The sequence below is a fragment of the Cetorhinus maximus genome, chromosome 13 (genome assembly GCF_964194155.1).
Source record: "Cetorhinus maximus chromosome 13, sCetMax3.hap1.1, whole genome shotgun sequence".
NCBI lineage: Eukaryota > Metazoa > Chordata > Chondrichthyes > Lamniformes > Cetorhinidae > Cetorhinus > Cetorhinus maximus.
In genome coordinates, this window is record NC_135891.1 from 74,286,102 (window position 1) to 74,312,976 (window position 26,875).

The 26,875-nt window shown below is 49.8% G+C and overlaps 2 protein-coding genes across 7 annotated transcripts in view; both read right to left on the reverse strand.

Annotated features, from left to right (window-relative positions):
* LOC144688703 (DNA-binding protein RFX2-like) overlaps nt 1–26,875 on the reverse strand; it is a 911,596-nt gene that overhangs the window by 496,388 nt on the left and 388,333 nt on the right. The gene's annotated exons all lie outside the window — the stretch shown is intronic.
* Nucleotides 21,626–26,875, reverse strand: part of LOC144688702 (PALM2-AKAP2 fusion protein-like) — a 95,080-nt gene continuing 89,830 nt past the window's right edge. For 5 of the 6 annotated variants that reach the window (XM_078555556.1, XM_078555558.1, XM_078555560.1 and 2 more), the window contains 3 exons: nt 26,538–26,701; nt 24,007–24,045; nt 21,626–22,245 (listed from right to left, as the gene is read on the reverse strand). In XM_078555556.1, coding sequence (XP_078411682.1) covers nt 22,156–22,245; nt 24,007–24,045; nt 26,538–26,701 — 293 coding nt within the window. In that variant the 3' untranslated portion in view covers nt 21,626–22,155. The remainder of the gene's footprint in view (nt 22,246–24,006; nt 24,046–26,537; nt 26,702–26,875) is intronic. The other variant, XM_078555557.1, reaches the window with a different exon arrangement.

Genomic DNA, 26,875 nt, shown 5'->3' on the forward strand with positions numbered 1-26,875 from the left:
CATCTCAATTATGCCCATTGGGAGAATGGAAATTGAACAATTTGGAGAATAAGAAAACAGGGGTTATGACACTTAATATTTACAGACATGTACAGGATTATATAAAAGTTCTCATTAGAAAAGGTCCCTCAAACCAATTAAATACTGTACGGCCATTAAGCTCATCCTCTGGACGATCTTGGCCCGATGTTATTTGCTCCATGTTATCGTCTCCTGAAAATGACCTAGACATGTGACAAGGCAAGTGAGGAACAGCACAGGGATATGGACAACCATATCGGGCATGTACCAAGGGAGGATCCCAGATGCCCACACCTCCCCAACCCTCCAATCCACGGTTCCCCCACCACCCCCGCAGTCCACACCTCCCCATACCCCCATCCACACCTCCCCCACCACCACCCCCAGTCCACACCTCCCCCACCACCCCCCCAGTCCACACATCGCCCAACCCCCCCGTCCACACCTCCCCCATTCCCTCAGTCCACACCTCCCCCATTCCCTCAATACACACCTCCCCATTCCCCCAATCCAAACCTCCCCCATCCCCCCTTTCCACACCACCCTCAGCCCCCCAGTCCACACCTCCCAGATCCCCCCAGCCAACACCTCCCCATCCGCCCAGTCCACACCTACCTCAGAGCCCAGTCCACACCTCCCCCGTCTCCCCATTCCACGCCTCCCCCACCCTTCGAGTCCACACCCTCCCCCACCATCCCAAGCCACACATCCCCCATCCCCCCAGTCCACACTTCCCCATCCCCCAAGACCACACCTACCTCAGCCCCACAGTCCAAACCTGCCCATTACCGCCAATCTACACCTCCTCCACCGTCCAAGTCCACACCCTCCCCCACCCTCCCAATCCACACCTCCCCATTCCCCCAATCTGTACCTCCCCCTTCCCCACAGTCCACACCTCCCCATCCCCCCAGTCCACACATCACCCACGCCCCTGTCCACACCTCCCCAATCCCCTCATTCTACACCACCCAATTCCCCCAACTACACCTGCCCCAGCCCCCAGTCCACACCTCCCCATCCCCCCAATCCACACCTCCCCATTCCCCCAAATTACACCTCACCCATCCCGCAGTCCACACCTCCCCCATCGTCCCAGTCCACACCTCCCCCAGCCCTCAGTCCACACCTCCCCATCCCCTCAGTCCACACCTCCCCCATCCTCCCAGTCCACACCTACCCATCCCCTCAGTCCACATCTCCCCCATCCTCCCAGTCCACACCCCCCCCATCTCCTCAGTCCACACCTTCCCCATCGCTCCCAATCCACACCTCCTCCATCCACCCAATCCACACCTCCCCCATCCCCCCAGTCCACACCTCCCTCATCCACGCGGACCACACCTCCACCATCCCCTCCCGTCCACACCTCCCCCATTCCCCAGTCCACACCTCCCCCACCCACCCCCGTCCACACCTCCCCCAGTCCACACATCCCCAAACCCCCAGTCCAAACCTCCCCCATCTCCCCTGTCCACACCTCCCCCATTCCCCCATTCCACACCTCCCCATTCCCCCAATCCAGACCTCCCCATCCCCCCAATCCAGACCTCCCCATTCCCCCAATCCACACCTCCCAATCCTTGCAATCCACACCTCCCCTCCCCATTCCCCCAATCCACACCTCCCTACCCCCCAAATCCAGACCTCCCCATCCCCCCACTCCACACTTCCCCATCGCTCCAGCCCAAACCTCCCCCATCCCCCAGTCCACATATTGCCCATCCCCCCAGTCAACACCTCCCCCATCCCCTCAATCCACACCTCCCCCATCCCCTCAGTCAACACCTCCCCCATCCTCCCTGTCCACACCTCCCCATCCCCTCAATCCAAACCTCACCATCCCCCCAGTCTACACCTCCCCCATCCCTTCAATCCACACACTCCCACCCCCCAATCCACACCTCCCCATCCCCCCAGCCAACACCTGTCCCACCCTCCAAATCCACACCTCCCCTATTCCCCTAGTCCAAACACCCTGTCCCCCCTTATCTTACCTCCCCCATCCCCCCAGTCCACACCACCCCTATCCCCTCAATCGACACCTCTTCCATCCCCTCAATCATCACCTCCCCCAACCCCCCCGTCCACACCTCACCCATCCCCCCAGTCCACACATCCCCAATGCCCCCGTCCACACCTCCCCCATCCCCCCAATCTACACTACCACATTCCCTCAATTACACCTCCCCCAGCCCCCAGTCCACACCTCCCCATCCCCCCAATCCACACCTCCCCATTCCCCCAAATTACACCTCGCCCATCCCGCAGTCCACACATCCCCCATTGTCCCAGTCCACACCTCCCCCAGCCCTCAGTCCACACCTCCCCATCCCCTCAGTCCACATCTCCCCCATCCTCCCTGTCCACACCTCCCCCATCGCCCCCAATCCACACCTCCCCCATTCCCCCAGTCCACACCTCCCCCATCCACGCGGACCACACCTCCCCCATCCCCCATTCCACACATCCCCAACCCCACAGTCCAAACCTCCCCCATCTCCCCAGTCCACACCTCCCCCATCCCCCCATTCCACACCTCCCCATTCCCCCAATCCAGACCTCCCCATCCCCCCAATCCAGATCTCCCCATCCCCCCATTCCACACCTCCCAATCCTCGCAATCCACACCTCCCAATCCTCGCAATCCACACCTCCGCATCACCCCATTCCACACCTCCCCATTCCCCCAATCCACACCTCCCAATCCTCGCAATCCACACCTCCCCTCCCCCCATTCCACACCTCCCCATTCCCCCAATCCACACCTCCCCATCCCCCAAATCCAGACCTCCCCATCGCTCCAGTCCACACCTCCCCCATCCCGTCAGTCAACACCTCCCCCATCCTCCCAGTCCACACCTCACCCATCCCCTCAACCCACGCCTCCCCATCCCCTGAATCCACACCTCCCCAAACCCCAATCCACACCTCCCCCATCCTCCCAGTCCACACCTCCCCCAGCCCCCCAGCCAACACCTCCCCCATCCTCCCAGTCCACACCTCCCCCATCCCCTCAACCCACACCTCCACCATCCCTTCAATCCACAACACCCCCACGCCCCAATCCACACCTCCCCATCCCCCCAGCCAACACCTGTCCCACCCTCCAAATCCACACCTCCCCTCTTCCCCTAGTCCAAACTCCATGTCCCCCCTTATCTTACCTCCCCCATCCCCCCAGTCCACACCACCCCATCCACCCAGTCCACACCTTCCCCAAATCCTCAATCCACACATCCACATCCCCCCAGTCCACATCTCTCCAATCCCCCCAGTCCACACCTCCCCCATCACCCAAGTCCACACCTCTCCATCCCCACAGTCCACACCTCCCCATCCCCCCAGCCAACAGCTCCCCCATTCCCCCCAGTCCAAACTTCCCCCAGCCCCCCAGTCCACACCTCCCCATCCCCTCAATCCATACCTCCCCCATCCCCCATTTCACACATCCCCCATCCCCCAGTCCAAACCTGCCCATCCCCCCAGCCAACTCCTCCCCCATCCCCCCAGTCCACACCTCCCCCAGCCCCTCAATACACGCCTCCCCCATTCCACACATCCCCCCTTCTCCAGTCCACACCTCCCCATCCCCCCATTCCACACCTCCCCCATCCCCCAGTCCACACCCCCCCTCCATCCACCCAGTCCACACCTCCCCATCCGCCCAGTCCACACCTCCCCATCCTCCCAGTCCACACCTCCCCATTCCCCCAATCCAGACCTCCCCATCCCGCCAATCCAGAACTCCCCACCCCCCAATCCACACCTCCCCATCCTCACAATCCACACCTCCCCCATCCCCCCATTCCAAACCTCCCCATTCCCCCAATCCAGACCTCCCCATCCCCCCAAACCAGACCTCCCCATTGCCCCACTCCATAAATACCCCATCCCCCCAGCCAATATCTCCCCATCCCCCCAGTTCACACCTCCCCCATCCCCTCAATTCACACCACTCCCACCCTCCCAATCCACACCTCCCCATCCCCTCAGTCCAAACGTCCCCCACCCTCCCAATCCACCCCTCCCCATCCCCCCACTCCACACCTCCCCATCCCCCCACTCCACACCTCCCCCATCCCCCAGTCCACACCTCCCTCATCTCCCCAATCCACACCTCCCAATCCCCCCACTCCATACCTCCCTCATCTCCCCAATCCACACCTCCCCCAGCCCCCCAGCCCCCCAGCCCACACCTCCCAACCCCTGTCCACACCTCCCCATCCCCCAGTCCACAACTTCCCATCCCCCCAGTCCACACCCCCCCATCCCCCAGTCTACAACTTCCCATCACCCCATTCCACACCTCCCCATCCCCCAATCCACATCTCCCATTCCCACCAGTCCACACCTCCCCATCCCCCCATCCCACACCTCTCCCAACCTCCCAATCCACACCTCCCCATCCCCCAATTCCACACCTCCCCATTCCCCCAATCCGCACTTCCGCATCCTCCCAATCCAGACCTCCTCATCCCCCCACTCCACACCTCCCCCATCCCCCCAGCCAACACCTCCCCCATCCCCCCAGTCCACACCTCCCCATCCCCTCAATCCACACCTCCCCCATCCCCCCAGCCAACACCTCCCCCATCTTCCCAGTCCACACCTCCCCATCCCTTCAATCCACACCTCCCCCATCCCCCCAATCCACACCACCCCATCCCCCCAGATAACACCTCCGCCATCCCGTCAGTCCACACCACCCCTATCCCCCCAGTACACACCTCCCCCATCCCCCCAGCCAACACCTCCCACATCGCCTCAGTACACACCTCCGCCACCCTCCCAATCCACACCTCTCCCATCCCCCTAGTCCACTCTTCCCCCATCCCCTCAATCCACATCTCCCCACCCTCCCAATCCACACCTCCCCCATCCTCTCAATCCATGCCTCTCCCATCCCCCCAGTCAACACCTCCCCCACCCTCCCAATCCACACCTCTCCCATCCCCCCAGTCAACACCTCCCCCACCCTCCCAATCCACACCTCTCCCATCCCCCCACTCCACACCTCCCCATCCCCCCACTCCGCACCTCCCCCATCCCCCAATCCATACCTCCCTCATCTCCCCATTCCACACCTCCCCCACCCCCCAGCCCACACCTCCCCAAACCCAGTCCACACCTCCCCATACCCCAGTCCACACCTCCCCATCCCCCAGTCCAGAACTTCCCATCCCCCCAGTCCACACCACCCCATCCCCCAGTCTACAACATCCCATCACCCCATTCCACACCTCCCCAACCCCCCAGTCCACAGCTTCCCACCCCCCCCAGTCCACGCTTCCCCATCCCCCAGTCCACACTTCCCCATCCCCCTGTCCACACCTCCCCATCTCCGAATCCAGACCTCACCATCCCTCCAAATCACACCTCCCCATCCACCCAATCCAGACCTCCTCATCCACCCAGTCTACACCTCCCCTATCCCCCAAATCCACACCTGCCCATACCCCCAATCCACACCTCCCCATCCCCCCAGTCAACACCTCCCCCATCCATCCAGTCCACACCTCTCCCATCCACTCAACCCAAACCTCCCCATACCCCCAGTCCACACCTCCCCCATCCCCTCAATCCACACCTCCCCCATCCCTTCAATCCACACCTCCCCCATACCACCAATTCACACCTCCCCATCACCCCAGCCAACACCTCCCCCATCCCCTCAGTCTACACCTCCCCCATCCCCTCAGTCTACACCTCCCCCATTCCCCCAGTCCACACTTCCCCCATCCCCTCAATCCACACCTCCCCCATCCCCTCAGTCCACACCTCCCCCATCCCCTCAGTCTACACATCCCCCATCCCCCCAGGCAACACCTCCCCATCCCCCACTCCACACCTCCCCCATCCTCCTTGTCCACACCTCCCCATCCCCTCACTCCACACCTCCCCCATCCCCCTTGTCCACAGCTCCCCCATCCCCCAGTCCACACCTCACCATCCCCTCAGTCCACACTTCCCCCATCCCCCTTGTCCACATCTCCCCCATCGCCCCCAATCCACATTTCCCCCATCCACTCAGTCCACACCTCCCCATCCCCTGAGTCCACACCTCATCTCTCCCCCGCCCCCCCCACCCCCCACCCCCACCTTCCCCACCCTGCACCATGGCTCTGGTGTAACCAGCCTACATCGGCAGTCATTGCTTTCAGAGAGAATGCATCAGATGTAAATTTGTTTAACACAGAGGGAGGCCATTCGGTCCATTGTGTTTGTGCCAGCTCTTTGTCCAACCTGCCTTTTCCCCTTTGCTCTGCAAAAGTTTCCTTTTTGAATTCTCTTTCCAATTCCCTTTTGGAGGCCTCAATTGACCCTGCCCCCCCCTCCGCCCCCGCCACCTCAGGCAGGGCATTCCAGATCCTAACCACTCACTGTGTGAAAAAGGTTTTCCTCATGTCGTCATTGCTTCCTTTGCCAATTGCCAAAAATCTGCACCCCCTCCTCTCCTTTTTCGAGTCTTCCAACAATGGGAACACTTTCTATCTATGTACTCTGTTTAGACTCCCCCTCATCTTGAATACCTCCATCAAATCTCCTCTTAATCTTCCCTTCTCTAAGGAAAACAGTCCCAACTTCTCGAATCTTTCTACATAAGGGAAGTGAACACTGTTAAAATCAATGTTAAAACCAGTACATTGTAAGGAGTAGGAGTGGATGACGTTTTGACGGGGTTTATGGCCAATCTAGGATCCTGCTTGCAGATTATGGAGGAATTTCTTAAAGGAATCATCCAATTTGTCCAGGCTGCAAACCACAGACTGCGAAAAGCTAGACTAACTGACCAGGCTGGGTATTCTACCCCCGAAGAACCAGCAATGACCTGCCTCACTGACTCTCACCTTTGATACCTTTCTGCTCTAACCTTGTGGAACATTCCCAGCATCGTAGGACTGTTGGACACTGACCCCACTTGGCCGGACGGAGTACTGCAGCTGCTTTTCCCTGTCCGAGTAGAAGTGTCACTGTCCAGCACATTGATCAAGGAAGCTGTAAACGTGGCAGGGGGCAACTGCCAATTCCGCATCGCCAGATCGTGGAGTTAAATCATTATCCAGCCTGGTGCAAGAGGGAATAATAACTGCAAAGTTAACTGAATGGGGGGATTTGATTATATAAACCGGGCATCTTCTCACCGGAGAAGGGAAGGTTGAATATGATACGATTGTTGTTATTAGGCTTGTTCACAGGAGTAGAACCAGAGAGTACGGCCGGATGCTGCAAGGGGGAAGCTCAAAATTAACCTGCAAGAAATAATATTTCTGTGAGTGAGGGGGATGGTGGGAACTGATTCAAATGCAACTTTGATGGATTTTTTTTCAGGACTGCATTTTACGATGTACAGTCTGAGTGAATTGAGACGTGTGGTGTGTGTAGCAGGCTGAGAAACATAACTGGTGCTATACTTCCCGGAGCTCTCCCCCACTGGGACAAAAGAGAGAGATGGAGAGACAGAGAGAGAGAGGGAGGGAGGGAGGGAGTAAAAGAGAAATGGAAAGAGAGATGATAACAGACAGCTGCAGAGTGTAATCCTGAGAGCACCAGGAGAAGGCGAATGTGCCTGATCCAGTCACTACATCAGTGGACATGATAGTAACTTCGAAATTACCATAAACAGCGAACATCCCCACTTCGGACCTTATGATGGAAGGAAGGTCATTGATGAAGCAGCTGAAGATGGTTGGGCCAAAGACACTACCCTGAGGAACTCCTGCAGTGATGTCCTGCAGCTGAGGTGACTGACCTCCAACAACCACAACCATCTTCCTTTGTGCTAGGTATGACTTCAACCAGCGGAGAATTTCCCCCCTGATTCCCATTGACTCCAGTCACACTCGGTCAAATGCTGCCTTGATGTCAAGGGCAGTCACTCTCACCTCAACACTTGAATTCAGCTTTTTACATGGTGAAAACTGTCCTGTATTTTAAGGGATTGTCCCTTATTTTGACAGTTTATCTCATGCCCCTTATTTCTAGGAGAACCTGTGGGGCACTGAGCCTGGGAGTCTCCTCTTGCCTTTGCCTCTTTGTTATTTGTTAGCATGCACACTGTGGCCATCAGCTACCATAAGATCATAAGGACATAAGAAAAGGAGCAGGAATAGGCCATTCAGCCCATCGAGCTGAATCCACCATTCAATAAGATTGTGGCTGATCTGATTGTGGTCTTAACTCCACTTTCCTGCCTGTCCCCCAAAACCCTTGGCTCCCTTGTCAATCAAAAATCTGTCTAACTCAGCCTTGAATATATTCAATGGCCCAACCTCCACTGCTCACTGGGGAAGAGAATTCCAAAGATTAACAGCCCCCTGAGAGAAGAAAATTTTCCTCTTCACCGTCTTAAATTGGAGACACCTTATTCTGAAACTGTGCCCCCTAGTTCTAGATTCCCCACGAGGGGAATCATCCTCCCAGTATCCAACCTGTCAAGCAACTTATATCTTTCAATAAGATCACCCCTCATTCTTCTAAACCGGAATGAGTATATGTCCAACCTGCTCAACATCCCCCCAAAAGACAATCCCTTTATCCCAGGAATCAGCCTAGTGAACCTCCTCTGAATTGCTTCCAATGCAAGAATATAATTCCTGAAGTTAGGAGATGAGAACTGTACACATGACTCCAGGTCTTACCAATGCCCTGTACAGCTGCAGTAAGACGTCCCTACATTTATACACCATTCCCCTTGCACTAAAGGCCAACACTCCACTTACCTTCCTAAATACTTACTCTTATCTGCATGTTAACTTAGAACCATAGAAAAGTTACAGCACAGAAGGAGGCCATTCGGCCCATTTTGTCCATGCCAGCCCAAGGACACCCAAGTGCCCTTTCTAATCTCACCTTCCTGCACCTGTCCCATAGCCCTGCAGCTTACAGCACTTAAGGTGCAGATCCAGGTACTTTTTAAAAGAGTTTAGAGTTTCTGCCTCTACCACCAACTTGGGCAGCGAATTCCAGACACCCACTACCCTCTGCATAAAAAAATTCTTCCTCATGTCCCCCCTACACCTTCTGCCACTTATCTTGAATCTATGTCCCCTGGTTCTAGAATTCTCCACCAAGGGAAACAATTTTATCCTGTCCACTCTATCTATTCCCCTCATAATTTTGTACACCTCAATCAAGTCACCTCTCAGCCTTCTTTGTTCTAAGGAAAATAATCCCAACCTACCCGATCTCTCCTCGTAGCTACACTTTTCTAACCCTGGCAACATTCTTGTAAACCTCCTCTGCACTCTCTCCAGAGCTATTACGTCCTTCCTGTAATGTGGTGACCAGAACTGCACACAATACTCCAGTTGTGGCCTCACCAGTGTTTTATACAATTCCAGCATTATATCCTTACTTTTATATTCTATACCTCTGCCAATGAAGGAGAGCATTCCATATGCCTTATTGTGACATGGCACATGCCATGTACCAGAACACCCAGATCCCTCGGTACTGCAGCATTCTGCAATGTTTCTCCATTTTAATAATATGCTGCTTTTCTATTCTTCCTGCCAAAGTGGACAAACTCACATTTTCCCACATTATGCTCCATCAGCCAATTTTTTGCCCGCTGTCTATAACAGCGGCAAAACCTGTCTTAACCTGTCTATATCTCTTTTCAGATCCTTTGTATCATCCTCACAACTCGCTTTCCTACCTATCTTCATATAGTCAGAAAATTTGGCTACAATACACTCAGTCCCTTCATCCAAGTGATTAATGTAGATTTTAACTAGTTCAGGCCCCAGCACTGATCCATGCAGCACTCCACTAGTTACAGTTTGCCATCTGAAAATGACCCATTTATCCCAACTCAGTTTCCTGTTAGTGAGGCAACCCTCCGTCCATGCTAATATGTCGCCCTATCACCAAGAGCAGTAACCTTTTATGTGGCACCTTATCAAATGCCTTTTGGAAATCCAAATACACCTCATCTACTGGTTCCTCTTTATCAATTCCGCAATTTACATCCTCAAAAAACTCAAATAAATTTGTCAAACATGATTTCCCTTTCACAAAACCATGTTGACTCTGTTTGATTGCATTGTGAGTTTCTAAATGTCCAGTTACTACCTCCTTAATAATACTGCTGCATACCAGCTGGGTGTGACTGATTTTCCCACAGGCATAGCACTTTCACCAGAAATTGGGGCATTTAGAGGATTGGTGGGTACCCTGTCAATGGCATTATCTAAATTTCTGACTCTAAGATGGTGAAATGGGCCGTTGTGGCTGGATCTGACTGAAACCCAGTGGGCATTCCTCAGACTTGGTTACAATCTCCAAATCTCTGCCATTTCAGTGGCTGTGGCTTCATTGCTATCCTCCTCCCATGTCAGCTTATTTAATTGCTCAAAAGCTTACAGTAGATTTTATTGTTCTTTAGACCTCCTATGAAAGTGTGTCTAATCTTGATTTCTAAGTGTGTGATATATCCAAACTGGCAAGATAGTTTCTTTAACCCAAGAATGTAATCTGCAACAGTCTCACTTGGCAACTGTTTCCTTTGATGGAACTCAACTCCCAGTGGAATTGCTCCCAGTGCAATCCCTCTCAGTGCAAAGCCTCCGAGGGCAATACCTACCTGTGCAATCGCTCTTAGTGCAGTTCCTCCCAGTGCAATCCCACTCGGTGCATTTGCTCCCAGTGCAATTCCTCCCAGTGAAACCCCACTCAATGCATTTGCTCCCAGTGCAATTGCTCTCAGTGAAATCCCTCCCAGTGAAACTGTTCCCAGTGCAATTGCTCCCAATGCAATCACTCCCAGTGCAATCCCTCCCAGTGCAATTGATCCCAGTACAATTGGACCCAGTGCAATCCCTCTTTGTGCAATTTCTCCCAGCGGAATCGCTCCCAGTGCAATCCTGCCGAGTCCAAATACTTCCAGTGTAATCACTCCCAGTGCAATTGCTCCCAGTGCAATCCCACTCGGTGCATTTGCTCCCAGTGCAATTGCTGTCAGTGAAATCCCTCCCAGTGCAATTGCTCCCAGTGCAATCACTCCCAGTGCAATCACTCCCAGCGCAATCCCTCCAAGGATAATCACTCCCAGTGCAATTGCTCCCAGTGCAATCCCTATCAGTGCAATCCCTCCTGGTAAAATTGCTCCCTGTGCAATCCCTCACAGTACAATTGCTCCCAGTGCAATCCCTCTGAGTGCAATTGCTCCCAGTGGAATCACTTCCAGTGTAATGCCGCCCGAGTCCAAACACTTCCAGTGCAATCACTATCAGTACAATTGCTCCCAGTGCAATCCCTCTCAGTGTAATCCTTCCAAGTAAAGTTGCTCCCAGTGCAGTCCCTCCCAGTGCAATCCCTCACAGTACAATTGCTCCCAGTGCAATTGATTCCAGTACAATTGTTCCCAGTGCAATCTCTCTGTGCAATTCCTCCCAGCGGAATTGCTCCCAGTGCAAGCCTGCCGAGTCCAAAAATTCCAGTGTAATCACTCCCAGTGCAATTGCTCCCAGTGCAATCCCTCTCAGTGCAATCTCTCCTGGTAAAATTGCTCCCAGTGCAATCCCTCCCAGTGCAATCCCTCATAGTACAATTGCTCCCAGTGCAATCGTTCCCAGTGCAATTGTTCCCAGTGCAATCCCTCTCAGTGAAATCCCTTCCTGTAAAATTGCTCCCAGTGCAATCCCACCCAGTGCAAGCCCTCCCAGTGCAATCCTTCCCAGTGCAATCGCTCTCAGTACAATGGCTCCCAGTGCAATCCCATTCAGTGCAATCCCTTCGGGTGCAATCCCTCTCAGTGTAATTCATCCCAGTGCAATTGCTCTCAGAGGAATCACTCCCAATGTAATCCCGCCCGATGAAAAGACTGCCAGCACCATACCTTCCAGCGCAATCCCTCACAGTACAACCCCTCCCAGTGCAATCCATTCCAGTGCCATCCCTCCCCGTCCAATTGCTCCCAGTGCAATTGTTCCTAGTGCAATTGCTCTCAGTGTGATCCTTCCCAGTACAATCACTCCCCGTTCAATTGCTCCCAGTGCAATCCATTCCAGTGCCATTCCTCCCAGTTCAATTGTTCCCAGTGCAATCACACCCCATGAAACCGTCCTCGCTGTGATCCCTTCCAGTGCAATCCCTCCCAGTGCAATCCCTAGCAGTGCGATCCCTACCAGTACAATCCTTTCCAGTTCAATCACTCCCAGTGCAATCCAGCCCAGTGCAATCGATTCTAGTGCCTTCCCTCCCAGTTCAATTGCTCCCAATGCAATCGCTACCAGTGCAATCGCTTTCAGTGCGATCCCTCCCAATACAATCCCTCCCAGTTCAATTGCTCGCAGTGCAATCCCTCCCAGTGCAATCCCTCTAATTGTAATTGCTCCCAGTGCAATCCATCTGAGTGCTATACTTCCCAGTGCAATTGCTCCCAGCACAATCCCTCCCGGTTTCATTGATCCCACTGCAATCCTTCCCAGTGCAATCTCCCTCACTATAATCCCTCCCAGTGGAATTGCTCTCAGTGCAATTGCTCCCAGTGCAATTGCTCTCAATACAATCCCTCCCAGTGCAATCCCTCCTAGTGCAATTGCTCCCAGTGCGATCCGTCCCAGTGCAATCCCTCTCAATGTAATCCCACTCACTGTAATATTTCCCAGTGGAATTTCTGTCAGTGCAATTGCTCCCAGTGCAATCACTCCCAGTGCAATCCCTCCCAGTGCAATTGATCCCAGTACAATTGGACCAAGTGCAATCCCTCTTTGTGCAATTTCTCCCAGTGGAATCGCTCCCAGTGCAATCCTGCCGAGTCCAAATACTTCCAGTGTAATCACTCCCTGTGCAATTGCTCCCAGTGCAATTCCTCCCAGTGCAATTCCACTCGGTGCATTTGCTCCCAGTGCAATTCCTCCCAGTGAAACCACACTCAATGCATTTGCTCCCAGTGCAATTGCTCTCAGTGAAATCCCTCCCAGTGCAATTGCTCCCAGTGCAATCACTCCCAGTGTAATCACTCCCAGCACAATCCCTCCAAGGGTAATCACTCACAGTGCAATTGTTCCCAGTGCAATCCCTCCTGGTAAAATTGCTCCCAGTGCAATCCCTCACAGTACAATTGCTCCCAATGCAATCCCTCTGAGTGCAATTGCTCCAATACAATTGTTCCGAGTGCAATTGCTCCCAGTGCGATCCCTCTCAGTGCAATTCCTCCCAGTGGAATCACTTCCAGTGCAATGCCGCCCGAGTCCAAACACTTCCAGTGCAATCACTCCCAGTGCAATTGCTCCCATTGCAATCCCTCTCAGTGCAATTGATTCCAGTACAATTGTTCCCAGTGCAATCTCTCTGTGCAATTCCTCCCAGCGGAATTTCTCCCAGTGCAAGCCTGCCGAGTCCAAAAATCCCAGTGTAATCACTCCCAGTGCAATTGCTCCCAGTGCAATCCCTCTCAGTGCAATCTCTCCTGGTAAAATTGCTCCCAGTGCAATCCCTCACAGTACAATTGCTCCCAGTGCAATCGTTCCCAGTGCAATTGTTCCCAGTGCAATCCCTCTCAGTGAAATCCCTTCCTGTAAAATTGCTCCCAGTGCAAGCCCTCCCAGTGCAATCCTTCCCAGTGCAATCGCTCTCAGTACAATGGCTCCCAGTGCAATCCCATTCAGTGCAATCCCTTCGGGTGCAATCCCTCTCAGTGTAATTCGTCCCAGTGCAATTGCTCTCAGTGGAATCACTCACAATGTAATCCCACCCGATGAAAAGACTGCCAGCACCATACCAGTACAACCCTTCTCAGTGCAATCCATTCCAGTGCCATCCCTCCCCGTCCAATTGCTCCCAGTGCAATTGTTCCTAGTGCAATTGCTCTCAGTGTGATCCCTCCCAGTACAATCACTCCCTGTTCAATTGCTCCCAGTGCAATCCATTCCAGTGCCATTCCCCCCAGTTCAATTGTTCCCAGTGCAATCGCTCCCCATGAAACCGTCCTCGCTGTGATCCCTCCCAGTGCAATCCCTAGCAGTGCGATCCCTACCAGTACAATCCTTCCCAGTTCAATCACTCCCAGTGCAATCCAGCCCAGTGCAATCAATTCTAGTGCCTTCCCTCCCAGTTCAATTGCTCCCAATGCAATCGCTCCCAGTGCAATCGCTTTCAGTGTGATCCCTCCCAATACAATCCCTCCCAGTTCAATTGCTCGCAGTGCAATCCCTCCCAGTGCAATCCCTCTAATTGTAATTGCTCCCAGTCCAATCCATCTGAGTGCTGTACTTCCCAATGCAATTGCTCCCAGCACAATCCCTCCCGGTTTCATTGATCCCACTGCAATCCTTCCCAGTGCAATCCCCCTCACTGTAATCCCTCCCAGTGGAATTGCTCTCAGTGCAATTGCTCTCAATACAATCCCTCCCAGTGCAATCCCTCCTAGTGCAATTGCTCCCAGTGCAATCCGTCCCAGTGCAATCCCTCTAAATGTATATCCCACTCACTGTAATATTTCCCAGTGGAATTTCTGTCAGTGCAATTGCTCCCAGTGCAATCACTCCCAGTGCAATCACTCCCAGTGCAATCCCTCCCAGTGCAATTGATCCCAGTACAATTGGACCAAGTGTTCAATTGTTCCCAGTGCAATCGCTCCCCATGAAACCGTCCTCGCTGTGATCCCTCCCAGTGCAATCCCTAGCAGTGCAATCCCTACCAGTACAATCCTTCCCAGTTCAATCACTCCCAGTGCAATCCAGCCCAGTGCAATCGATTCTAGTGCCTTCCCTCCCAGTTCAATTGCTCCCAATGCAATCGCTCCCAGTGCAATCGCTTTCAGTGCGATCCCTCCCAATACAATCCCTCCCAGTTCAATTGCTCGCAGTGCAATCCCTCCCAGTGCAATCCCTCTAATTGTAATTGCTCCCAGTGCAATCCATCCGAGTGCTATACTTCCCAGTGCAATTGCTCCCAGCACAATCCCTCCCGGTTTCATTGATCCCACTGCAATCCTTCCCAGTGCAATCTCCCTCACTATAATCCCTCCCAGTGGAATTGCTCTCAGTGCAATTGCTCCCAGTGCAATTGCTCTCAATACAATCCCTCCCAGTGCAATCCCTCCTAGTGCAATTGCTCCCAGTGCGATCCGTCCCAGTGCAATCCCTCTCAATGTAATCCCACTCACTGTAATATTTCCCAGTGGAATTGCTCCCTGTGCAATTGCTTTCAATGCAAACCCTCCCAGTGCAATCCCTCCTAGTGCAATTGCTCCCAGTGCAATCCCTCTCACTGTAATCCCTCTCACTGTAACATTTCCCAGTGGAATTTCTGTCAGTGCAATTGCTCCAAGTACAATCACTCCCAGTGCAATCACTACCAGTGCAATTGGTCCCACTGCAATCCTTCCTGGAAAAACTGCTCCCAGTGCAATCCCTTCCTGTGCAATCCCTAGCAGTGTGATCACTACCAGTTCAATCCCTCCCAGTACAATGTCTCACAGTGCAATAACTCCCAGTGCAAGACTTCCCAGTGCCATCCCTCTCAGAGTAATCCAGCCCAGTGGAATTGTTTTCAGTTCAATTGCTCATGCAATCCATCGCAGTGTAATCCCTCTCAGTGTAACTCCTCCAAGTAATACCCCTCCCAGTCCAATCCCACTCAGTACAATCCCTCCAAGTGTAAATGTTCCCAGTGCAATCCCTGCCAGTGCAATTCCTCTCAGTGCAATCCCTCCCAGTGCAGTCACTCTTAGTGCAATTACTCTCAGTACAATTAATCCCACTGCAATCCTTCCCAGTGTAATTGTTCCCATTGCAATCCCTCCCAATGCAATCACTCACTGTATGATTTCCCCAGTGCAATCCATATCAGTGCGATCCCTCCTAGTACGATCCCTCACATTGCAATTGCCCTCAGTGCAATCCATCCCAGTGCTATACTTCCCAGTGCAATTGCTGCCAGTACAATCCCTCCCAGTGCAATCCCTCTCAGTGTAAACCCTCTCAGTGTAACTCCTCCCAGTAATGCCCCTCCCAGTCCAATCCCACACAGTAATATCCCTCCAAGTGCAAATGTTCCCAGTGCAATCTCTCCCAGTGCAATTCCTCTCAGTGTAATCACTCCCAGTGCAATCTTTCTCAGTGTGATCACTCCCAGTACAGTCCCTCTCAGTTCAATTCCTCTCAGTGCAATCCCTCCCAGTGCAATCAATCTTAGTGCAATTGCTCTCAGTACAATCGATCTCAATGCAATCCTTCCCAGTGCAATTGTTCCCATTGCAATCCCTCTCAGTGGAATTGCTCCCTGTAACATACCCCCCAGTGAAATCCATATCAGTGCAATCCCTCCTAGTACAATCCCTCTCATTGCAACTGCCCCCAGTGCAATCCATCCCAGTGCTATACTTCCCAGTGCAATTGCTCCCAGTACAATCCCTCCCACTGCAATCCCTCTCAGCATAATACCTCTCACTGTAACCCCTCCCAGTGGAATTGCTGTCAGTGAAATTGCTCCCAGTGCAATTGCTCTCAATGCAATCCCTCCCAGTGCAATCCCTCCTAGTGCAATTGCTCTCAGTGCAATCCATCCCAGTGCAATCCCTCTCAATGTAATCCTACTCACTGTAATATTTCCCAGTGGAATTTATCTTAGTGTAATTGCTTCCTGTGCAAATGCCCCCAGTGCAATCCTTCCCAGTACAATTGCTCCAGGTACAATCCCACCCAGTGCAATCGCCCCCAGTGCTATCGCTCCCAGTGTAATCCCTCTCAGTCTAATCTCTCCCAGTGGAATTGCTCTCAGTGCAATTGCTACTAGTACAATCATTCTCAGTGCAAACATGCCCAGTGCAATCCCTCCCAGTGCAATCACTCTCAGTGCAACCCCTCAGTGTTATCCTTCTGAATGCAATCCCTCCCAGTGCAATTACTGCCAGTACAATCCCTCTCAATGTAATCCCTCCCAGTGGAATTGCTCTCAGTTCAATCACTCCCAGTGCAATTGCTCCCAGTGCAGTCCCTCCCAGTGCAAATGCTCCCAGTGCATCCCCTCAGTGCAGTCTCTTCCCAGTGCAATCCCTCGAGGTGCAAACACTACCAGTTCAATCCCTCCCAGTGCAACTGCTCCCAGTGCAATGCTTCCTAATACAATTGCTTCAAGTAAAATCCCTCCAAGTGCAATCGCCCTCAGTGCTATCATTTCCAGTGCAATCCCTCTCAGTCTAATCCCTCTTATTGTAATCCCTACCAGTGGAATTACTCTCAGTGCAATTGCGTTCAGTGCAATCCCTAGCAGCGTGATCATTACCATTACAATCCCTCCCAATGCAATCCCTCCCAGTACAATGCCTCACAGTGCAATAACTCTCAGTTCAAAACCTCCCAGTGTCATCCCTCTCAGTGTAATCCAGCCCAGTGCAATTGTTCTCAGTTCAATCACTCCAAGTGCGATCCCTCCCAGAGCAATCCATTCCAGTGCCATCTCTCCCAGGACAATTGCTCCCAGTGCAATCCATCCCAGTGTAATTCCTTTCAGTGTAACTCCTCCCAGTAATACCCCTCCCAGTCCAATCCCGCTCAGTACAATCTCTCCCAGTGCAATCACTCTTAGTGCAATTGCTCTCAGTACAATCAATCCCAATGCAGTCCTTCCCAGTGCAATTGTAATCATTGCAATCGCTCCCAGTGCAACCACTCCCTGTACAATGCCCCCCCAGTGCAATCCATCCCAGTGCTATACTTCCAAGTGCAATTGCTCCCAGTACAATCCCTCCTAGTGCAATCCCTCTCAGCATAATACTTCTCACTGAAACCCCTCCTAGTGGAATTGCTCTCAATGCAATCCCTCCCACTGCAATTGCTCCCAGTGCAATCCTTCCTAGTACAATTGCACCAAGTAAAGTCCCTCCCAGTGCAATCCCTCCCAGTACAATGCCTCACAGTGCAATAACTCTCAGTTCAAAACCTCCCAGTGTCATCCCTCTCAGTGTAATCCAGCCCAGTGCAATTGTTTTCAGTTCAATCATTCCAAGTGCGATCCCTCCCAGAGCAATCCATTCCAGTGCCATCCCTCCCAAGTCAATTGCTCCCATTGCATTCCCTCCTAGTGCAATTGCTCCCAGTGCAATCCCTCTCAATGTAATCTCACTCACTGTAATATTTCCCAGTGGAATTTCTCTGAGTGCAATTGCTTCCTGTGCAATTGCTCTCAGCGCAATCCCTCCCAATGCAATTGCTCCCAGTGCAATCCTTCCCAGTACAATTGCTCCAAATACAATCCGTCCCAGTGCAATCGCCCCCAGTGCTATTGCTCCCAGTGCAATCCCTCTCCGTCTAATCCCTTATTGTAATCCCTCCAAGTGCAGTCCCTCCAAGTGCAATTGCTCCCAGTGCAATCACTCTCAGTGCAATCCCTCTCAGTGTTATCCCTCCCAATGCAATCCATCCCAGAGCAATCCCTCTCAGTGTAATCCCTCCCACTGGAATTGCTCTCAGTGCAATTGCTCCCAGTACAGTCCCTCCTAATGCAAATGCTCCCAGTGCAATTCTTCCCAGTGCAACCCCTCTCAATGAAGTCCCTTCCCAGTGCAATCCCTCCAGGTGCATACACAGCCAGTGCAATCCCTCCCAGTGCTATCCTTCCTAGTACAATTGCTCCAAGTAAAATCCCTCCCAATGCAATCGCCCCCAGTGCAATCCCTCCCAGTGAAATCCCTCTCAGTGCAATTCCTCCCAGTGCAATCCTGCCAAGACCAAGATTGCACTTCAAGTGCAATCCTTACCAGTGTGATCCCTCCCAGTGTGCTCCCTCCCAATGCAATCCCTCCTAGTGTAATCCCTGCCAGTGCAATTCCTCTCCCTGCAATTCCTCCCAGTGCAATCCTTCCCAGTGTTATTCCTCTCAGTGCAAAACCTCCCTGTGCAATGCCTAACTGCGCATTCGCTCCAAGTGCAATTGCTCCCAGTGAAATCCCTCTCGGTGCAATTCCTCCCAGTGGAATCGCTTCCAGTGTAATCCTGCCAAGACCAAGCACTTCAAGTGCAATCCCTCCCAGTGTGATCCCTCCCAGTGCAATCCCTCCTAGTGTAATCCCTGCTAGTGCAATTCCTCTCAGTGCAATTCCTCCCAGTGCAACCCTACTGAGTGCAATCCCTTCTCAGTGCAATCCCTCCAGGTGCAATCCCTACCACTGCAATTGCTCCCAGTGCAGTCCCTCCTAGTAATACTGCTCCCAGTGCACTCCCTCCCAGTAAAATTTCTCCCAGCACCACATTCCCAGTGCAATCCCTCTCAGCACAATGGTGAAAAAGGCATATGGGACACTTGCCTTTATCAATCAAGGCATAGATTACAAAAGTAGGGAGGTCATGTTGGAGTTGTGTAGAACCTTGGTGAGGCCACAGCTGGAGTACTGTGTGCAGTTCTGGTCACCACATTATAGGAAGGATGTGATTGCACTGGAGGGGGTGCAGAGGAGATTCACCAGGAAGTTGCCTGGGATGAAACATTTAAGTTATGAAGAGAGGTTGGATAGACTTGGGTTGTTTTTGTTGGAGCAGAGAAGACTGAGGGGTGACCTGATCGAGGTGTACAAGATTATGAGGGGCATGGACAGGGTGGATAGGGAGCAGCTGTTCCCCTTAGTTGAAGGGTCAGTCACACGGGGGCGTAAGTTCAAGATGAGGGGCAGGAGGTTTAGGGGGGATGTGAGGAAAAACCTTTTTACCCAGAGGGTGGTGACGGTCTGGAATGCACTGCCTGGGAGGGTGGTGGAGGCAGGTTGCCTCACATCCTTTAAAAAGTACCTGGATGAGCATTTGGCATGTCATAACATTCAAGGTTATGGGCCAAATGCTGGTAAATGGGATTAGGTAGGTAGGTCAGGTGTTTCTCACGTGTCAGTGCAGACTCGATGGGCCGAAGGGCCTCTTCTGCACTGTGATTCTGTGAAGGGTGCAAATGTATTATAAACAGTTCTGATAAGGTTTACTAGGCTAATACCTGGAATGGGCAGGTTGTCTTATGAGGAAAGGATTTTTTAAAATTCATTCATGGGATGTGAGCTTCACTTGCTGGTCCAGCATTTATTGCCCATCCCTAATTGCCCTCGAGACAGGCTACGCTTGTATCCGCTGGAGTTTAGAAGAGTAAGAGGTGAATTGATTGAAACATATAAGATCCTGAGGGGTCTTGACAGGGTGGATGTGGAGAGGATGTTTCCTCTTGTGGGAGAATCTAGAACTTGGGGTCACTGTTTGGGGCTGCCTGCTTAAGACAGAGATGCGGAGAATTTTTTTTCTCTCAGGGAATATTGAGTCTTTGGAACTCTCTTCCTCATAAGGAAGAGATAGATAGATTCTTGATAAGCAAGGGGGTGAAAGGTTATATGGGACTGTGGAGTTGAGGTTACAATAGGATCAGCCATGAACTTATTGAATGGTGGAGCAGGCCCGAGGGGCTGAAACCGACTCCTGTTCCAAATTCGTAAGTTCATATGTTTGTAATGTTAGGAACTAAATATTCCAGGATACTTAATTTTTAGAAGAGATCAGCAAAATGGAAAAGGGTGAAGGTGTAATGGCGTCTGGCCCTGATAAAGGATGGAATAAAGACAGTGGAGAAAAAGGATCTTAGCTCAGAAAATCAAGGAGTAGAATCATTGTGGGTGGAGCTAAGAAAAGCAAGGGGCAGAAAACATTAGTGTGGGGGCAGGGAGGAAAGACGGCTATGAATAACTCCCAGTCAATAGTTGTGGTGTAGGGTAGTGTATAAATCAGGAAATTAAAAGTGAATGTATTAAGGGTAACATAGAGGACTTTAACCTTCATGTAGACTGGGCAAACCACATTTGTAGCAATAGTGTGGAAAAAGAGTTTGTGATAAGTATTAAAAGATATTTTGAATGAGAAAATTAGAGTAGACTAACAATGGACAAGAACAGATTGTAAACAGTTCTATAGGTATGTCAGTGGGAAGAGGTTAGTGAAAGTAAACATGGGCCCATTACAGGCAGAGACAGGGAAATGATCATTGTGAACAAGGAAACAGTAGAGGAATAAACAAATACTTTGTATCTATTTCATGGTACACAGTCTGGAAATAACAGGGAATTAAGGATCTAATGAAAATGAGGAACTTCATGAAATCAGGATAAGTAAAGGCATAATACTGGAGAAGATAACAAGGACTAAGTGCAAATGACCTGCCAAGGGATGAAAAGAGGTGAGTGCAGAGCTGCAGAGGTAGTGGGTGCATTCGTTGTGATCTTCCAGAATTCTTTAGATTCTGTAACGATTCCCAAAGATTGGAAATCAGCAAACATAACCCCACAAATTGAGCAAGGAGGGAGAGAGAAAATAGGGAACTACAGACCAGCTAGCCTAACATCAATCATAGGCCAAATGCTAGAATCTGTTCTGAGGGACATGTTACTTAGAGAATCACAATGCGATTAAGCAGAGTTGACACGGGGAAGGATAAAAGGGAAATTGTGTCCGACAAATTTGTTAGGATTTCTTAAGAGACAACAGGAAAGATGGATAAAGGAGACTAATGGATGTAGTGTACTTGGGTTTTTGTTACACCCTCCCAACCTTCCCCCACCACGCACACATACACACACGTACACGCACGCCCACGTACACGCATGCGGTGTGGAACTGCCCAGTGAATGCACTTGTTACAGATACTGATTTATTGATGAGATTTTGTTTTAAATAACGGCACACAAGCAGGAATTTGCTTTGCTGCAAAGAATTAACTGATATTGTTAAGAACAATTAGCAAAGATTTTCATTCATAATTCTCATTATGGAAGCCAGGCTTGTTAATTCAGACCTGCTTTTCAAGTACATTTACCAATATGTTCATTCCAACAAAAAAAAAGGCAGCTGAGAGATCCAATGGTGTAAAGGGAACAGGTGAGGAAAGTCAGTTACCACCAAACAGTTGCCTCCCATCTCGTTCACAGCTACAAGAGTCATTCTCTTAATAAGGCTGTAAGCAAAGGAAGGCTGTGGCATTGGGCCTGAGCTGAGAATCCAAGGACACAGACAGGTAATCTATACAGTTGTATATACAAATACTCAGAGTCAAATCAGTTCAGAGTGCAAGAGGCAACTTCATTTCTATTCACCAGGCAGTGCTTTTCAGAATATTACTATAGATATATCTACAATTATATAACTTCAGGTCACAAGGATAGCTTCATTCATCCAGATGGTTGTTGAACATCCCAGCCTCCCAGCGCTGTGCCATTGCACTCTTACGTCGAGTTACTCTGGTAGATTCCAGCACCTAGAACAAGAGTCAGAAAGTCAGAATATAGAATTGGAAATTATCACCCACTGCCCTACCAACCAACATTACACTGACAACCTAGGGGAACGTGAAACACCCATCCTCAAGCCTTGAACAAATAAACCCTCCAGATGAACACTTTGTGAAAGGGTGGTGAGGTGGATAGGCTGGAGTGTGTGTATGCGAGAGAAAAGGTGGGGAGATGGATGGGGGACAGTGTGTGTGAGAGGGTGTGGCGTTGGATGGGATACAGTGTGTGTGAGAGAGGGTGGGGAGTTGGATGGGGTACAGTGTGTGCAGGGGGTAGGGAGTTGGATGGGGAACAGTGTGTGTGAGGGGTAGGGAGTTGGATGGGGCACAGTAAGTGAGTGAGTGAGTGAGTGTTTGTGAGTCAGAGAGAGAGAGAGAGAGAGAGAGAGAGAGCCAGAGAGAGAGAGAGAGAGAAGGGTGGGCAGTTGGATGGGGTACAGTGTGTGTGAGGGGGTGTGGAACAGTGTGTGAGAGAGAGGGTGTGGAGTTGGGTGTAGTACAGTGGGCTGGATTTTCACTTCTGAGGTGGCTAACTCACGTCGGGAAATTTCCCGAATCAGCAGACACGCCCTTGTTTAAAGGTCCCTGTTATATGTAATCTTCACTTTCGGGGGCAGGAGAGATCGACCTGCTGACCCAGGAGGGCAGATCATAGGCGGTCACAGGCCAACTGCCAAGGTGGGCTGGTTTGAAGGTCTACCTTGGATCTCAGGACTTTGTCCCGGTTGTATTAAAAGTGTTTAGGCCTTCTAGCTTCACCCCCTACATACACTCACCACCCAGCCCACTCCCTGCCACTTCTATGGTCCTTTCATACCCACTCACCCAATGTGAACTATGTACAGAACCAATAAGCCAGACAATAATAATCACAAATATTGAAATGCTAAGGAAAAAGAGACCCATTCTTTGAAAAAAATCTGCCCAACCCTCTAAAAATTGTGTCAATCAAATAGGGTCATTATGGTATCAGTAACAGAAACTTTACCCATTTTACACCTCTTAAACTTGTCCAAATAAACATATATTCATTGACAAAAGAGATCTAGAAAGAATAACTTATTACCTCAAAGGTGTCAATAAAGCAGAGTAAACGCTCCACTTCAGTTTGACCAAACAGTCCCCTGCTGAGCTAATGGATTTTATTGGAGCTCAGCCAAGCATTCATAATAAACCCCTCTGGGAACTGTATCACCAGAAACAGATGGCCAGACATCTGGTTTTCTACCTATGTTCATTATGACCTTCCAAACCCACGACTTCTAGTAGGACAAATGTAGCAGACACATGGGAACACAACCCTCTGTAAGTTCCCCTCCAAATCAATCACTATCTTGATTTGGAACCATAATCATTGTTCCTTCACTGTCACTGGGTCAAAAACCAGAATTCCCCCTCTAACACCACTGCGAGTGGACCTATATCACATGGACTGCCATGACTCAAGGCAGCTCACCATCATCTTCTCAAGGACAATCAGGAATGGGCAACAAATGCTGGCCCAGCCATGACACATGAAGGGATTAAAAACCCAGAACAATTGTCATTGCAAGTGGTTTAGTAAAAGCAGCGACATTAATGGCAAGACACTCACTATTTAAAGAACACTTCACTCCCCAGCAAACCAGCAGCCAAGCAGTTAGTAATATGGAATGTTAAATTGAGCTAAGTTTATGGTATGCAAAAGCTGGAATGACAGCAAGGCTGGCAGTAACAAAAGGTAACTACCTCCATGTTGATGTCATCAGAAGCCTCAATACCAGCATACTAAAGTTAAAAACAAAACTTGCGTCAGGACTTTGAGGGCATGTCATTATAATAAACTTTAATAAAATCAAACACAGTGTGACCCCTGTTGCCTGACTTCAGTTTCACAATTGTCATACCTATGATTTATCTTCAAATTGTTTACTAGGCCTGTTGATCTTCTGACATCTCAGTGAGGTCATCACATAGTTGCTAACCCTTGCTGCATTGTAGGTGCACAGCACCATTTAAACTGCCCTGTTGATCATTACAAGGGCAGCAGGCGATGCTGGTGGCTACTGGGTAGCATGTTGAGCTTCACACTGGGAAGGAGAAGGGAAAGAGCAGAGACTACACCATCTCCCCCATTCTTCCTTTTCTAAAGGCAGGTCTCACAAAGGGCTACAGTTTTACAGATGTCAACACCCTATGGTTCCTAACTGAAAACCTATTCTTCACAAATGAAGCTAACAGCTTATTTGTGTGAAACATTATAATCAAGCCCTAAATTCATAAATAATTCCCCAATCAGGAGCAGGATTCTTTCCTGAAGAATAGAAGCCAATGTGAGCTCCTTGAAAACTGGTGATGGTACTCTGGTCAATGAAAATAAGGGAATGGCAGACATACTGAATAATTACGTCCTGTCTGTATTTAGAGCACAGAAGGAGGGTAACATGCCAACATTCCAATGAAACAAACACTGAAGCACACCCTGGGACTCATCAAAATTAATGTAAACAAAATAACAGTAATGTAAAAATTAATGGCGTTAAGAGTAACAAATCTCGAAGACCGGGTAATTTCCAACCCAGGGTTTTACAGGAAGTCAGTGAGGACATTGCAGATATCCTAACTAAATCGTCCACAGTTCCCTCTATTCAGGAACCATTCTTTTAGATTGGAAATTTGAACATCTCACTCCACTATTTAAGAAAGGTGAGAGAGGTATACAGGGAATTAACAACTTGTTAATCCAACATCTGTTGTCAGAAAATTACTAGAGTCAATAATTAAAATATCAAGTGACTGAACACCTTGAAAAATTTCAGCTGATCAGAGAACCAATGTGGATTTATAAAGGGTTGGTCATGCCTGGCGAATCGGATTGATTTTTTTTTAAGAGATGATTGAAGTAGTGGACAGAGGACTGTCTATGGGTGTTAGTTATATGGATTTCCAGAAAACATTTAATAAATTCCTCATTAGAGACTCTTAACTAAAGCTGAAACCCATGGGACTGAAGGGAAATTATTGACCTGGTTTGGAAATTGGCTGAGCTGCAGGAGACAGAGAGGAGGGATAATGGATAGGTACTCTCATTGGCAGGATGTGTCCTACAAGGATCTGTGCTTAGGCCCCAACTGTTCACTGTGTTTACTAACAACTGGGAAAGAAAGCCACAGGTCCAAATTTGCTGATGACACAAAGACAGGTTGCAGTTGTAAGCAGTGTGAATAAAAGCATAAAATTATAAAGAGATACTAATAGATCAAGAGAATGGGCAAAACTGTGGCAAATGGATTTCAATGTGATGTCATCCACTTGGACCTAATAAGGACAGAACAAGGTACTTTCAAAATGATGAAAAACCAGAAACTCTGGAAGTCCAAAGAGACTTCGAGATCCAGGTACATAGTTCATTAAAACATCATGAATAGCTACAGACAATAATCAAAATGGTCACTGTGAGAAGTTCTGGGCACAACATCTCAGGAAAGATATATTGGTCTTGGAGAGAGTGAAATGTAGACTTATTAGAATGTTACTTGGACCCCAAAGGTTAAATTATGAAGAGAGATTCCACAAATTAGATTGTATTCCTTGGAATTTTGAAGATTAAGGGGTTGCATATTGCACCTTTTCAGGATATTAAAGGGAAACAGATAGGGTAGATAGAGAGAAACTATTTCGGATGGTTGGGAGTCTAGGCTTACAGATCATAGTCTAAAAGTTTCAGGAGGTAAATTATGAAACACTTCTACACACAAAGAGGGGTAGAATTTTGGAACTCTCCTCCACCAAAAGCAAATGATGCTAGATCAATTGGTAATTTTAAATCTGAGATTTGCGGATTTTTGTCAAAGATTAAGGGATTTAGGGAAAAGATGGATTAATGAAGTTAGGTTGCGGAGCAACCATGATCTCATTGAAAGGTGGAACAGTCTCGAGGGGCTCAATGGCCTACTCATGTACCTGTGTTTTTAAGCCACAACTGTTCCTTTAAAGAAAATAATAATAATTAAAGTTGAAAATGTTCAGACTTTGGAGTGATAAAGAAATGATAGTGATGTCATTAAATACCTCTTCACCACCACCAGTTACTTCTAGTTTAAAGGAAATGGTCCTTGAGGTTGTAACTCCAATCACAGTCTTCCTTGCCACACAAACCAACATCTATCGATGCTGGAAAGTTTATTTCTAGCTGTTCTGTCAAGTTATTAAACATAGATCATGAAGGTCTTTTCAGTTTGGAATATCTGCATGAATTTCTATTTAAACTTTCAACTTACTGAAGAGTCTTCCTTTTTCTCCCACGGCTTCCACCTTTCCTGGCTCGGAATCATTTCTGGGAAACTTTTTGTTTGGTCACCATCTGAAGCCCCAGCTCTTGAAGGCTGTCCAGGAAACGCCAGATTTAAAGTAGAATTTGGGCGCTCTGGTGTGGAGGCGCTGGCTGCAGAGGGTTAACATATTTCCTTAAGTTAAAAAATGCCACATAAAAATAAATACAGGCAAAACATATACCTAACACAGGTACACATAAATAAGCACCCAGCACAGGTACACACAAATATGCACCCAGCACAAGTATACACACTGCCATGAAGAGATATTCTATAATGTTATT